The sequence below is a fragment of the Ranitomeya imitator genome, chromosome 1 (assembly GCF_032444005.1).
Source record: "Ranitomeya imitator isolate aRanImi1 chromosome 1, aRanImi1.pri, whole genome shotgun sequence".
Lineage (NCBI taxonomy): Eukaryota > Metazoa > Chordata > Amphibia > Anura > Dendrobatidae > Ranitomeya > Ranitomeya imitator.
In genome coordinates, this window is record NC_091282.1 from 49579061 (window position 1) to 49595308 (window position 16248).

The window sequence follows — 16248 nt, forward strand, 5'->3', positions numbered from 1 at the left end:
ATTTCCATTAAAAAATCAGCAAATAATAATAATAATGAAACATGTGAACATAGCCTAAACACGGATTTCATGAAATTCAACTTCTACCAAAAGTCGCTTGTTTTTGGTCCAGTTTACAATTTTTGTGATTTTTTAAACGACTTGCGACTTTTGGTGCTAAAAAGTTGCAAAAACTTTTCAAAGGGGGAAGAAAAGCTTTTTTTTCAATTTTCACCAAATTCCTGAACCACATGCTTCATTTTGAAGAATACACTTCAAAAACCCGACCTGCACATCCAAACACAGACTGAGTGTGAACAGGTGCTGAACCCAGAGTCGCCAACTCGTATATAGTTAAATAAATAGGGCAGCACACTGCAGCGCCAAAACATGCAAACTTGAAAAAACGAAATTTGAACTGCATTACTGCACTAGAAATATGAAAAATGAGAGCTTTTAGCGCACAAAAATGGCCAATTTTATGTGTACCTCGTAGCCACGTTAAGGCATCTCTCTTATACGAGGTCCTACGCTTGACCTACCTCACTGAGAATAAACGTCTCCATCTGAATGGGTACATGTAAAAACCTCTTCTTGGACTCAAATTCTCTCTCTATGTGGAGGGGTATTGGACCTACTATAATTAAAACACCTGAAGCTAGGAGGCGGGGAGTGCACGATCAGAAGGCCAGAGAATACACTTACATGTACCCATTCAGATGGAGACGTTTATTCTCAGTGAGGTAGGTCAAGCGTAGGACCTCGTATAAGAGAGATGCCTTAACGTGGCTACGAGGTACACATAAAATTGGCCATTTTTGTGCGCTAAAAGCTCTCATTTTTCATATTTCTAGTGCAGTAATGCAGTTCAAATTTCGTTTTTTCAAGTTTGCATGTTTTGGCGCTGCAGTGTGCTGCCCTATTTATTTAACTATATACGAGTTGGCGACTCTGGGTTCAGCACCTGTTCACACTCAGTCTGTGTTTGGATGTGCAGGTCGGGTTTTTGAAGTGTATTCTCTGGCCTTCTGATCGTGCACTCCCCGCCTCCTAGCTTCAGGTGTTTTAATTATAGTAGGTCCAATACCCCTCCACATAGAGAGAGAATTTGAGTCCAAGAAGAGGTTTTTACATGTACCCATTCAGATGGAGACGTTTATTCTCAGTGAGGTAGGTCAAGCGTAGGACCTCGTATAAGAGAGATGCCTTAACGTGGCTACGAGGTACACATAAAATTGGCCATTTTTGTGCGCTAAAAGCTCTCATTTTTCATATTTCTAGTGCAGTAATGCAGTTCAAATTTCGTTTTTTCAAGTTTGCATGTTTTGGCGCTGCAGTGTGCTGCCCTATTTATTTAACTATATACGAGTTGGCGACTCTGGGTTCAGCACCTGTTCACACTCAGTCTGTGTTTGGATGTGCAGGTCGGGTTTTTGAAATGTATTCTCTGGCCTTCTGATCGTGCACTCCCCGCCTCCTAGCTTCAGGTGTTTTAATTATAGTAGGTCCAATACCCCTCCACATAGAGAGAGAATTTGAGTCCAAGAAGAGGTTTTTACATGTACCCATTCAGATGGAGACGTTTATTCTCAGTGAGGTAGGTCAAACGTAGGACCTCGTATAAGAGAGATGCCTTAACGTGGCTACGAGGTACACATAAAATTGGCCATTTTTGTGCGCTAAAAGCTCTCATTTTTCATATTTCTAGTGCAGTAATGCAGTTCAAATTTCGTTTTTTCAAGTTTGCATGTTTTGGCGCTGCAGTGTGCTGCCCTATTTATTTAACTATATACGAGTTGGCGACTCTGGGTTCAGCACCTGTTCACACTCAGTCTATGTTTGGATGTGCAGGTCAGGTTTTTGAAGTGTATTCTCTGGCCTTCTGATCGTGCACTCCCCGCCTCCTAGCTTCAGGTGTTTTAATTATAGTAGGTCCAATACCCCTCCACATAGAGAGAGAATTTGAGTCCAAGAAGAGGTTTTTACATGTACCCATTCAGATGGAGACGTTTATTCTCAGTGAGGTAGGTCAAACGTAGGACCTCGTATAAGAGAGATGCCTTAACGTGGCTACGAGGTACACATAAAATTGGCCATTTTTGTGCGCTAAAAGCTCTCATTTTTCATATTTCTAGTGCAGTAATGCAGTTCAAATTTCGTTTTTTCAAGTTTGCATGTTTTGGCGCTGCAGTGTGCTGCCCTATTTATTTAATCATTTTGAAGAATATGCCCCCAAAAATATCAGCGGATACAAGAGAAACAAAAGAAACGTGACTTCAATAAATGATGACTTGGACCCATAGTGTCCACCTGAAGTTTCAGCTGCAACCCAAGGACTTCTGACCACATTTCGACTTTGACAGATTCCACACCAGATGTATATCATACATATTAGGGACTTTCATGACTTAACTCTCTGTCCCAGTTGTGAACAAGGTCTTAATGTTTGTAGAAATCCAGTTCTTCATGGAGGACTTTGGAGAACATCGTCAAACTTTTGGACCTCTGCGTATGAAACCTCAAATTGTAATTTATTGCGCTGGCAGCAGCGCTGGGAACTCTGGACGGGATGAACTATGCTAAAATCGCACAAATATAGACAACGACGAAGAGATAAATGTTTATGGAAGCGTAGAACAAGCGTCCAACACGGAGAAAACGAGAAAATCCAGCAAAACTGTAAACACTTCGCACAGATTATGTGAACGGCTTCCAGAATTCCGTCCTCGACTTGTAAACACGATGCTGGCGAGCTGGACGGACACAAAACCGATCTGGGCAATGTCAACCTCGTGCACTTTATTGTGACGGGAAACATAAATCCAGGATGGAGAATAGGAACTATGAGGGCGCGCGTTGTCAGGATGGACAGCACATAACTGTTGGAGACCCAACTACTGAGCAGTGATGGTCAAAGTAATCCATAGCAGAATTACTTCTCCTAATACAGAATATCTCAACTTCTACAGGTTCTCAAAGAAGAAAGCACACCCCCAGAAAAGGTGATGTTCCTTGTCAGATGCGGATCCTATTTCGTGTACAATGTCATTTGTGAGGATTTATGTGAGTAATTGTGTTTGCCCCCCAGACATCAGACATAGGCCCTCCGATTGCCAGAAATGGAGGAGGAAGGTTGTGGGATGAAACGTGGGAATGTCGTACAGTGGTGACAAAACCCTATATAAAACGTAAAATAATGGGGATCCTGACTTATTATCACAGGCATTTAAAAAACATTTAAAAAAAAAAAAAAAAAGCTCAAAGTGATTAGGTTCCATGATAAATTTACAAAATATTACACAATTTGTTAAATTCGGTGCAACTTTTACTCCTGTTTTTACACCACTTCCACACTGGAGCGATTTCATAACCAGTTTTTTGCACCTCCGCAGCCCGTCCAGTCCTCACCATTGGCCATCCAGTCTCCGTCGCATCTTTAGATTGTCGTTTTAATTTTTATCCCAAGCCGCCCCCCAAAAACCATCCCTTAATATATCTGTCAAGATGCGGGTGGCGCACATGGATCGTGGACCCTCTGTGCCACAGGGCGTAGCTAAGCGGCCACCTGGTGTTCACTGGAGCTCTTGATGGTGGAGTCAGGCTTGAGCTGCAGGTGGCGGCCAGGTACCACTCCTAGGCAGTCCACTGTATTGCAGCTGACAACCCGAAGGGTCGGGATAGCTAACACGGACTGGACTTGGAGTTACAGACATGGGTGAATTCCAAACTTGTTCAGGTTGCACCAGAGCGGCTTCAGGGTTCAGGTATCACTGGAGCAGCATCAAGGTTTAGGTATCACTGAAGTGGCTTCAGGGTTCAAGTATCACCGGAGTGGCTTCAGGGATCAGGTATCACTGGAGCGGCTTCAGGGTTCATGTATCACTGGAGCGGCTTCAGGGTTCAGGTATCACTGGAGCGGCTTCAGGGTTCAGGTATCACTGGAGCGGCTTCAGGGTTCAGGTATCACTGGAGCGGCTTCAGGGTTCATGTATCACTGGAGCGGCTTCAGGGTTCAGGTATCACTGGAGCGGCTTCAGGGTTCAGGTATCACTGGAGCGGCTTCAGGGTTCAGGTATCACTGGAGCGGCTTCAGGGTTCATGTATCACTGGAGCGGCTTCAGGGTTCAGGTATCACTGTAGCGGCTTCAGGGTTCAGGTATCGCTGTAGTGGCTTCAGAGTTCAGGTATCGCTGTAGCGGCTTCAGGGTTCAGGTATCACTGGAGCGGCTTCAGGGTTCAGGTATCGCTGTAGTGGCTTCAGGGTTCAGGTATCGCTGGAGCAGCTTCAGAATTCAGGTATCACCAGAGCGGCTTCAGGGTTTAGGCATCACTGGAGCGGCTTCAGGGTTCAGGTATCACTGGAGCGGCTTCAGGGTTCATGTATCACTGGAGCGGCTTCAGGGTTCAGGTATCACTGGAGCGGCTTCAGGGTTCAGGTATCACTGGAGCGGCTTCAGGGTTCAGGTATCACTGGAGCGGCTTCAGGGTTCATGTATCACTGGAGCGGCTTCAGGGTTCAGGTATCACTGGAGCGGCTTCAGGGTTCAGGTATCACTGGAGCGGCTTCAGGGTTCATGTATCACTGGAGCGGCTTCAGGGTTCAGGTATCACTGGAGCGGCTTCAGGGTTCAGGTATCACTGGAGCGGCTTCAGGGTTCAGGTATCACTGGAGCGGCTTCAGGGTTCATGTATCACTGGAGCGGCTTCAGGGTTCAGGTATCACTGTAGCGGCTTCAGGGTTCAGGTATCGCTGTAGTGGCTTCAGAGTTCAGGTATCGCTGTAGCGGCTTCAGGGTTCAGGTATCACTGGAGCGGCTTCAGGGTTCAGGTATCACTGTAGTGGCTTCAGGGTTCAGGTATCGCTGGAGCAGCTTCAGAATTCAGGTATCACCAGAGCGGCTTCAGGGTTTAGGCATCACTGGAGCGGCTTCAGGGTTCAGGTATCACTGGAGCGGCTTCAGGGTTCAGGTATCGCTGGAGCAGCTTCAGGGTTCAGGTATCGCTGTAGCGGCTTCAGGGTTCAGGTCTCGCTGTAGCGGCTTCAGGGTTCAGGTATCGGTGTAGTGGCTTCAGGGTTCAGGTATCGCTGTAGCGGCTTCAGGGTTCAGTTATTACTGGAGCAACTTCAGGGTTCAGGTATCGCCAGAGCAGCTTCAGGGTTCAGGTATCGCTGGAGCAGCTTCAGAATTCAGGTATCACCAGAGCGGCTTCAGGGTTTAGGCATCACTGGAGCGGCTTCAGGGTTCAGGTATCACTGGAGCGGCTTCAGGGTTCAGGTCTCGCTGTAGCGGCTTCAGGGTTCAGGTATCGCTGTAGCGGCTTCAGGGTTCAGGTCTCGCTGTAGCGGCTTCAGGGTTCAGGTATCGGTGTAGTGGCTTCAGGGTTCAGGTATCGCTGTAGCGGCTTCAGGGTTCAGTTATTACTGGAGCAACTTCAGGGTTCAGGTATCGCCAGAGCAGCTTCAGGGTTCAGGTATCGCCAGAGCAGCTTCAGGGTTCAGGTATCGCTGGAGCAGCTTCAGAATTCAGGTATCACCAGAGCGGCTTCAGGGTTTAGGCATCACTGGAGCGGCTTCAAGGTTCAGGTATTGCTGGAGCGGCTTCAGGGTGATATACACGCTATATAGAAATATGGGAACAGAATCAGGATAACAAACTAACTTCAATGGGTTAGGACAGGGGACCTTTTCATATACAGTTGCACGCAGAAGAGTTGCAGGTTGTTCAGGCACCTCACTACTGGGGAGGGTGCCTTTTATACAAGACGACTTCCAGCAATTGGCTGGGGGTATTTTAAAAGTGCACAAGCTTCCCCTTTAAGAACAGAGGAGCGCACACACTAGGCGCGCCATCACGAAGGCTGTGCAGCATGCACATGAGTTCAGGAGATGTACCAGGAGACTGGGAGGTCACCGTGTGGCCAGGCCAGTGAGGATGTTGGCGTCCCTGTACAGAGAGGGAAGGAGAACCATGCAGGGACGCCGGCATTAGTGTTACAGTATCCATTATGTGTGACACATTGCACTCATGGATAACATCCATCTCCCGAACTCTCCACATCCGACCTCCGGCTGATAGGAATTTCCACTTCTCATAACAATAAATGTGGAGTTTTCCTCTGTCGTTTCTTGTTGCCAAACTTGAGTAGCAGTGATTGCTCATGGTGAACGGGACATGATTACACTAATAAGACTTTCCTGAGAACTGAGAAATCAAAAGTGAATTTAGTTACTCAAAGTTTCTCCTGAAATGTAGGAGTTTGAGAAATCACATACTTAATCTGTGCACTCATCCGTAACCCTTCATGTGATGAAACTTTTTTTTTCATTTGCCTCGATATAAAGGATCAGAAAATGCTATTTATCTGCAGACATAGGATAAATCTGCAGGTAAATAGGGTTACAATGCTATCTTACTGGAAGTGCAGCTACTGGGAGAAAATTAGCTTTTTTTCTTCCCAGGAGCCGCCGGCTTTAACTTAAGTGAGCGTGCACAGAGCGGATGCCGTCACCTCTCGCTATACTGTAAGCATACCCCGACACTTTGATTGACAGCTCGATTTGCACAGATGCTCTTTGAAGCCGCTTGTCAATCAACGTGCCGGGGCATGCTTACAGCTGCCGCTCACAGTATAGCGAGAGGTGACAGTAATTGCCCTGTCTTTGTCTCCATGAATAAAAGCTGGTGGCTCCAGCGAAGAAATAAGTTCATTTTCTCCAGGTAGCCGACAGCTGGGCAGCATTGGAATGCTATTAACTCTATATCTGCAAGAAAGAGGATTAAGATACCTTAACATTGCACAAGCCATTGACCAGTTTAGGTGTCAATTTAGGCTTTTTTGCACCATGTTACCCCTTTACACACGTATGTTTTTATACAGATGGTTTCTCCTCTTCTCGGTGTCCTACAGGCAGCTCACGGTTTCTCTTACATCTTCGCCACTTCTCACACAAAGCATTGGCCGCCTGCGCAATGTAAGGAATGCATCTCAAGAGCCGCATGAAGGACACTTACCAAGAACAAGGAGCGTGCAGACAGATTGAAGAGCAGGTTAGTATTTAAAACACATGTATATTATAGCGCAGATGTAGCAGAGGTTAATCTGTCGTTTACAGGAGTTGTCTAAACACAAAATCCAATGGATGAGTTATAAATCTATGACTGCTGGGGGTCCAGGCTGCTGAGAATGGGGGTCCCTAAATCCCCTGCGTGATTACAGCAGAATTGCTCCGAGTCAATAGTTCATCTGCACCTTCACGAATATCTGTAAATATTTTGGGACTTTGTATGAAGATAAATTCTCTGATATTAGGAAAGTATTCACTATATGACTTTGATTTCCCCGCCGTGGCATGTTTTATTGAAATGCTGCATCACAACGGGCGTCCTGGCTGCATTTTTGGAACTTCAAGAACGTTCTGTGATATGAGATGCAAAAGTTAGTAAGAAGGGGGGTATCTAAAGGGGCAACAGAAATAGCAGCACCCCTCTGACACATTAGACACCAGTATTAAAAATGTTACATAGTTGGTGGGTAGGCGCTAGGGGGGCGGGGGGGTAGTGGCACCAATTTTTCGGTGAGGAGTGACAGAAACCGGCTGGAAGAGCTGCACCAAATATAAAAACTGTAAAAATGAACAAACGCCATCATTATAATAAATGTGAGTTTTTGCAGACTTTTACCAACCCTAGGGAAAGGGCTAGGGTTAGGATGGGCAACGGTTGGGGCTAGAGTTAAAGCCAGGATTAGATTTATTGCTAGAGTTGGTTTAGGCTTAAAGTTGGGGTTATGGCTTGGGTTAGGACTGGTTGATTGTTGGGGCTATGGATATGGCTAGAATTAGACTTAATGCTAGAGTTTGGGCTAGAGTTAAAGATAGGGATGGGCTAGGGTTAGGACAGAATGATAGTTGGAGCTAGGGGTTATGGCTGGAATTAGAGTTAGTGCTAGAGTTTGGGCTAGGGTTAGGGTGTGACAATGGTTAAAGCCAGGATTAGATTTAGTTCTAGAGTTTGGTTTTAGCTTAAAGTTAGGGTTAGGAAAGGATGATAGTTGGGCTAGGGTTATGACTAGGGCTAGATCTAGAGTTAGACAGGACAATGGTTGGAGCTAGGTTCATGGCTAGAATTAGAGTTACTGGTAGAGTTTGGGCTAGGGTTAAAGCTAGGGTTAGATTTAGTGCTACAGTTTGAGCTAGGCATAAAGTTAGAGTTTAGGGCCAGGGTTAGGACAGGAACATGGTTTAGGCTAGGGTTATGGCTAGAATTAGAATTAGTACTAGAGCATAGGCTATGGATAAAGCTAGAGTTAGGGCTAGGGTTAGCACAAGATCAAGGTTAAGGCTAGGGTTATGGCTAGGGCTAGATTTAGTGATAGGACAGGACAACAGTTGGGGCTAGTTTCATGGCTATAATTAGACTTAATGCTAGAGTTTGGGCTAGAGTTAAAGATAGGGATGGGCTAGGGTTAGGACAGAATGATAGTTGGAGCTAGGGGTTATGGCTGGAATTAGAGTTAGTGCTAGAGTTTGGGCTAGGGTTAGGGTGCGACAATGGTTAAAGCCAGGATTAGATTTAGTTCTAGAGTTTGGTTTAAGCTGGTTGGGGCTATGGTTAAAGCCAGGATTAGATTTACTTCTAGAGTTTGGTTTAAGCTTAAAGTTAGGGTTAGGAAAGGATAATAGTGGGGCTAGGGTTATGACTAGGGCTAGATCTAGAGTTAAGACAGGACAATGGTTGGAGCTAGGTTCATGGCTAGAATTAGAGTTACTGGTAGAGTTTGGGCTAGGGTTAAAGCTAGGGTTAGATTTAGTGCTACAGTTTGAGCTAGGCATAAAGTTAGAGTTAGGGCCAGGGTTAGGACAGGAAGATGGTTTAGGCTAGGATTATGGCTAGAATTAGAATTAGTGCTAGAGCGTAGGCTATGGATAAAGCTAGAGTTAGGGCTAGGGTTAGCACAAGATAAAGGTTGAGGCTAGGGTTATGGCTAGGGTTAGATCTAGTGTTAGGACAGGACAATGGTTGGGGCTAGTTCCATGGCAATAATTAGAGTTACTGGTAGAGTTTGGGCTAGGGTTAAAGCTAGGGTTAGATTTAGTGCTACATTTTGTATCTCATCAAAGGATAATAAAAGAAGCGGCACTCACCAGTTTGCTGAAAAAAGTGTCTTTAATGCAGCCTTAATCCATGCTTACAGGCTATTCAGACACGTTGCAGGTGATTGTGAGGGTGCGGTGAGTGAAGGAGGACGACGGCCGTTTCGTGCAATCAGCACTTCGACGGGTCCATGTGGGGGTAAAATGATGTCATTTCCTTTTAAAGGCAATATGCGCATCAAGGTAAATTACTGACATACATGTTTTTTTTTTTTGTTTTTTTTTTTCTTTTTCATACATTTGCCAAATACTTATAATTTAAACATTGTCAGTAAAAATACTCAAATGCTTGTTGCAACACTATATGAGATTTATAGAATTTTATAGAAATACGGCCATATCCAATTTGTCGTTTAAGCCCAATGGCCCCTGTGCATTAGTTTTTATAATCCATTTTCCTTCTTCTCTTAGGAGGAGTTTGTTGTGATCACCTCCCTGGGGTGGATATTTAACTAACTTAAGGCCAGCGAATTGTAACAGTTCAGGGTTACTTTCGTGTTTCTGCTGCATGTGCGTAATAAATCTCATGCATCCCTTTCCTGAGACTACAGAATTGTAGTGTTCTCGGAACCGTACAAATAGGGGCCGTATGGTTTTCCCTATGTAATAAAAATTACAGGGACAAAATATTACGTACACAACGAACTTACTTTTACAAGTTATGAAGTCGGTAACTTTTTGTGTCATACCTCCAATTCTTAGAGGATTATCTAATTTGTGCAGATGGCAGAATTTACAGTTTTTACATCTGTAGTTCCCTTTAACATAGTAACATAGTTAGTAAGGCCGAAAAAAGACATTTGTCCATCCAGTTCAGCCTATATTCCATCATAATAAATCCCCAGATCTACGTCCTTCTACAGAACCTAATAATTGTATGATACAATATTGTTCTGCTCCAGGAAGACATCCAGGCCTCTCTTGAACCCCTCGACTGAGTTCAACATCACCACCTCCTCAGACAAGCAATTCCAGATTCTCACTGCCCTAACAGTAAAGAATCCTCTTCTATGTTGGTGGAAAAACCTTATCTCCTCCAGACGCAAAGAATGCCCCCTTGTGCCCGTCACCTTCCTTGGTATAAACAGATCCTCAGCGAGATATTTGTATTGTCCCCTTATATACTTATACATGGTTATTAGATCGCCCCTCAGTCGTCTTTTTTCTAGACTAAATAATCCTAATTTCGCTAATCTATCTGGGTATTGTAGTTCTCCCATCCCCTTCATTAATTTTGTTGCCCTCCTTTGTACTCTCTCTAGTTCCATTATATCCTTCCTGAGCACCGGTGCCCAAAACTGGACACAGTACTCCATGTGCGGTCTAACTAGGGATTTGTACAGAGGCAGTATAATGCTCTCATCATGTGTATCCAGACCTCTTTTAATGCACCCCATGATCCTGTTTGCCTTGGCAGCTGCTGCCTGGCACTGGCTGCTCCAGGTAAGTTTATCATTAACTAGGATCCCCAAGTCCTTCTCCCTGTCAGATTTACCCAGTGGTTTCCCGTTCAGTGTGTAATGGTGATATTGATTCCTTCTTCCCATGTGTATAACCTTACATTTATCATTGTTAAACCTCATCTGCCACCTTTCAGCCCAAGTTTCCAACTTATCCAGATCCATCTGTAGCAGAATACTATCTTCTCTTGTATTAACTGCTTTACATAGTTTTGTATCATCTGCAAATATCGATATTTTACTGTGTAAACCTTCTACCAGATCATTAATGAATATGTTGAAGAGAACAGGTCCCAATACCGACCCCTGCGGTACCCCACTGGTCACAGCGACCCAGTTAGAGACTATACCATTTATAACCACCCTCTGCTTTCTATCACTAAGCCAGTTACTGACCCATTTACACACATTTTCCCCCTAGAATCTTTTTGTAGCCAATTATTATACGTTGGTAACAGTCTATTGTGGACCAGCAAGTCACTCAGATTTGTGGTGCGTTTGTATGCAAATTGCGGGTCGAGAGTGGTTAATTTCTGTAAATCTCTATCAGTTTGTAATATATGCCAGTTTTTTCTTACCGCAGCATATATCGCCTTATCCATTGGGCTATGGGTGAAGGTGAACGTAAATTTCCTAATGGCTACCTCTTCATGTGAAGGGGGAATGTTTTTGCGTTTTTTCAAGAGTTCAGCTTGGGTTAATTTTTCAGCACGTTTTTCCGCCTGTTCTAAGATATTTAGTGGATACCCCCTATTTGAAAAGCGAGTTTTAAGTTCTGCGACCTGTTGTCTGTAAATTTCATCGTTATTGTTTATTTTTCTCAATCTGACCATTTGACTAAAGGGGATACCTTTTTTCGTATGAATGGGATGCGCACTATCAAAGTGCAGAATGTTGTTGGTTGCTGTCTGTTTTCTAAATACTGTTGTATTTAGTGCACCTTCCGCTATATTAATTTTTACGTCTAGAAATTCTAACGAATTTTTACTGAAACATGAGGTAAAACGCATGTTTTCGTCATTATTTGTATTTAGGGCAGTTACAAAGTTATTAAAATGTTGTTCTGTGCCGTCCCATATAATGAAGATGTCATCGGCAAAGCGCAAATACAATCGAATAAATTTCAAATAAGGGTTCTCAATGCATGTTATATATTTTTCTTCGAACGCTGCAAGAAAAAGGTTAGCAAAAACGCATGCGACGGGCGTCCCCATCGCTGTACCAGTTCTTTGCGCATACCATTTATCGATAAATTTAAATGCGTTGTGTGACAATACAAAAGATAGGCTTTCAATAATAAACGAAATAAAGTTTTGGTCTTTTTCAGTATTGCTGAGAATCTTCTCAATTGCATTAATGCCCCGCTCCTGTGGAATTCTTGTGTACAGATTAACTACGTCTATAGTAGCAAGGGAAAAGTTCATTTGCCAATCCACCGCCTTCAACGCACAGAGGAAATCACCACTGTCTTTTACAAATGAAGGTATTTTCTTTAATAATGGTTTTAATAACCAGCAACGTGTCTGAATAGCCTGTAAGCATGGATTAAGGCTGCATTAAAGACACTTTTTTCAGCAAACTGGTGAGTGCCGCTTCTTTTATTATCCTTTGATGAGATATGAAGATTGCTGTTACTTATTGAGCAGAGCACCGTATCCAGTAGCTTTATCTGGAAAACGCAATTGGTATATATCGGTGAAATAAGCAAAGGGGCATAGAACCAGAAGGCGAGCCCTGGTGCTGTTCCAATCTCTATGTTTGTTAGTGCTACATTTTGTGTTAGGCTTTAAGTTAGTGTTAGGGCTAGGGTTAGGACAGGAAGATGGTTTTGGCTAGGGTAATGGCTAGAATTAGAATTAGTGCTAGAGCGTAGGCTAGGGTGAAAGCTAGGGTTAGGGCTAGATTTAATATTAGGATTAGGACTAAGGTTTAAGGTAGGGTTAGGATTAATCTTAGGGTTTGACCAAGGGTTCAAGCCTGGATTAGTGCTAGGATTTAAGCTAGAATTAGGACTAGGTTTAGTTTAAAGGTACCTTCACACATAACGATATCGTTAACGATATCGTTGCTTTTTGTGACGTAGCAACGATATCGTTAAGGAAATCGTTCTGTGTGACAGCGACCAACGATCAGGCCCCTGCTGGGAGATCGTTGGTCGCTGAGGAAAGTGCAGAACTTTATTTCGTCGCTGGACTCCCTGCAGACATCGCTGGATCGGCGTGTGTGACACCGATCCAGCGATGTCTTCACTGGTAACCAGGGTAAACATCGGGTTACTAAGCGCAGGGCCGCGCTTAGTAACCCGATGTTTACCCTGGTTACCATCGTTAAAGTAAAAAAAACAAACGCTACATACTTACCTACCGTTGTCTGTCCCCGGCGCTCTGCTTCTCTGCTCTGGCTGTGAGCGGCGGGCAGCCGGAAAGCAGAGCTGTGACGTCACCGCTCTGCTTTCCGGCCGCTGTGCTCACAGCCAGACCAGAGAAGCAGAGCGCCGGGGACAGACAGCGGTAGGTAAGTATGAAGCGTTTGTTTTTTTTACTTTAACGATGGTAACCAGGGTAAACATCGGGTTACTAAGCGCGGCCCTGCGCTTAGTAACCCGATGTTTACCCTGGTTACCCGGGGACTTCGGGATCGTTGGTCGCTGGAGAGCGGTCTGTGTGACAGCTCCCCAGCGACCAAACAGCGACGCTGCAGCGATCCGGATCGTTGTCGGTATCGCTGCAGCGTCGCTGAGTGTGAAGGGGCCTTAAGGGTTAGAGTTTTAACTAGGGTTATTTTTAGGATTTAAGCTAGGTCTATTCTTTTGGTTTGGGTGAGAGTTAAAACTAGGGTGAGGGTTAAGATTAAAATTAGGCCTCTGGTTGCAAAATAGTTGCAAAAAAAAGTAATGAAAAGTAAATATACTGGATTTAGGCAAAAACCTAAAACAAATAGAAAGTCAAAGTGCAAACTACATTGAATACTGGTCTTGTGGAAGGACAATGATCCACAGATGGCAAAAAACCATGGCTTGCTGCAGACGCTGAGCTCCCACGCTACAACACTGGTGGGTGATTCTGATACAAGTAATGCAGAAGGGCCCGGAAGATGCAGGTCAGCCCAAAATTGCCTAAATCATTACACATATAACAAAGGCAATTCTGGAAATATAAGACAATTGCCTAATGTGCCTTTCCCTAATATTAAAGCAAAGACTCAAAAATGAGTGGAAATGAGCAGCGATCTCCATAGATGTGTCACATGATCTTATGTGTTACCTAATAAAAAGCGAGCGGTGAGTAAGAGCCATCCTGGATGTGAGGCGAAGCACAGAGAATCCCGGGGGTAATGAGCAGAAGTCACAATCTGCGGAGAGAACTGATCATGTCCAAACAACGGTGATAATAACCGCACAACGGCCAAATCTTCAAAGGAAAATCTGAGAGACTGCAATCAGCGGAATAAATGTAACTCTGCATAGGAAAAGCTCCTGCACTGTGTCTAAAAGAAAAAACATAAATCTATCTATTATCTACCGTAACTATTATCTATTTATCATCTATCTATCTATCTATTATCTATTATCTATTTATTATCTATCTATCTATTATCTATCTATTATCTATCTATTATCTATCTATTTATTATCTATCTATCTATTATCTATCTATTATCTATCTATCTGTTATCTATCTATTATCTATCTATTATCTATCTATTATCTATCTATTATCTATCTATTTATTATCTATCTATCTATTATCTATCTATTATCTATCTATCTGTTATCTATCTATCTATCTATCTATCTATCTATCTATCTATATCTATCTATCTATTATCTATCTATATCTATCTATCTATTATCTATCTATTATCTATCTATTATCTATCTGTTATCTATCTATTATCTATCTATTATCTATCTATTTATTATCTATCTATCTATTTATCTATTATCTATCTATTACCTATCTACAGTATCTATCTATCTATCTATCTATCTATTATCTATCTATCTATCTATTATCTATCTATCGATCTATTATCTATCTATCTATTATCTATTATCTATCTATCTATTATCTATCTATTATCTATCATCTATCTATCTATCTATCTATCTATCTATCTATCATCTATCTATCTATCTATCTATCTATCTATTATCTATCTATCTATTATCTATCTATCTATTATCTATATATGATCTATCTATTATCTATGTTTCTATGTATCCGGAGTTGTCTCGGTAATATCAGTTCATAGTAACATAGTTAGTGAGGCCGAAAAAAGACATTTGTCCATCCAGTTCAGCCTATATTCCATCATAATAAATCCCCAGATCTACGTCCTTCTACAGAACCTAATAATTGTATGACAGTTGATGGCCACTGATTTCTGCAGCGGTTGATGTGGGGAGAATCATCACTGACATCTTAGAAATAAAGTCTGGCGGAGATCTGCGCGGATTGGCGGTAGTTTGCTGGTGTGAATCCTGTGGACCTGATTCACTATTATCTTTTACTGTCTTGTAATATTCATTGACGTTTTGCTGCCAGATTCTTAAATATTGCTGCACGCCGATCATGACTTTTATGCAAAATAAAAAAATCCTCTTCATATTTGTCTTTAACCTGATTTGTGACTTTTTAGCTCAAAAAGTCGCATTTTCCACTGAAATGTAGCAACAAGGGAGCCGAAATCTCCAAACCGCGTCTACAATGACCAACATAAAAAAAAACAGGCGAGCGCAAATAAAATAGACTTTAAAGATGGCGCAAACTAAAAAACACCAAAAAACAGACAGTAAAATGGCGCAAACTGCAGCGTTTGCTCCTTCCTTTTTCTGATTTTTTTTTGGACCCCCCCATTTTCATGCATCCACATATTAAAAAACTCAAACCCCTCATCCTCGCTTCATAAATGCTAAATTCAGGTGAAACGAATGTGAATCCTGACTTCACTAAGAACACATGTGCGGATAATTCCTCTGTCTGCACCGTAAGGAGATCACAATCCGTGTAATGACTGCAACAAAGGGGTTAATCACCCAGATGGAAAACCCTGCACGCCCCGGTGCCCGACACGCTGCTTATCGCCCACATCGCGGCATCAACCCGCAGCCAATCACTGCAAAGAAGCGCAGAACTCACCGGAAGCAGGTGGTCAGCTCGCCCGTAGACTTCAGACAGGGGTACTTGGTGGTGGTGACTTTGTTCTCTGAACAGACTTCCCTACGGATCATAAAGAACAAGCAGGAATCAACATAAGGACGGCGGGGAACATGCTCTCTGTTAGGGAATTGCACTGTAAGCGATTGCCTAATATAAGATTATATGGGGATGTATAGTGAGGCTGGTAGCAAAGGGGCAATACCGGCAAATACTGCGCTCCGGCAGCACGCTGGCGCCATTTACAGCACAGTTTATTAGCGGCCCCTTATCTTGCTACATTGCCTGCGAAAAGGACATTTAGGTTGTGTGTATGATGATCGGATCGAAGATTGGGTGCTGGTACCGACCCGAACCCTAGTGGAAAGTTCATTTAGGGAACCAGAACCCGAACTCCATTGAAAACAAAGAAGATCCGAACTTTGGATCTGGAAAATTCTCTCTTCTCTCCCTCTGTTATTCCGGGGTCACACTTGTAAGTGCGATGCGAGAAACT

At 43.2% G+C, this 16248-nt stretch overlaps 1 protein-coding gene across 1 annotated transcript in view; it reads right to left on the minus strand.

The window, feature by feature from the left end:
• Positions 1-16248, minus strand: part of CCBE1 (collagen and calcium binding EGF domains 1) — a 410001-nt gene that overhangs the window by 383063 nt on the left and 10690 nt on the right. Inside the window, exon 2 of the mRNA XM_069746218.1 lies at positions 15735-15815. Within this exon, the coding sequence (XP_069602319.1) occupies positions 15735-15815 (81 nt within the window). The remainder of the gene's footprint in view (positions 1-15734; positions 15816-16248) is intronic.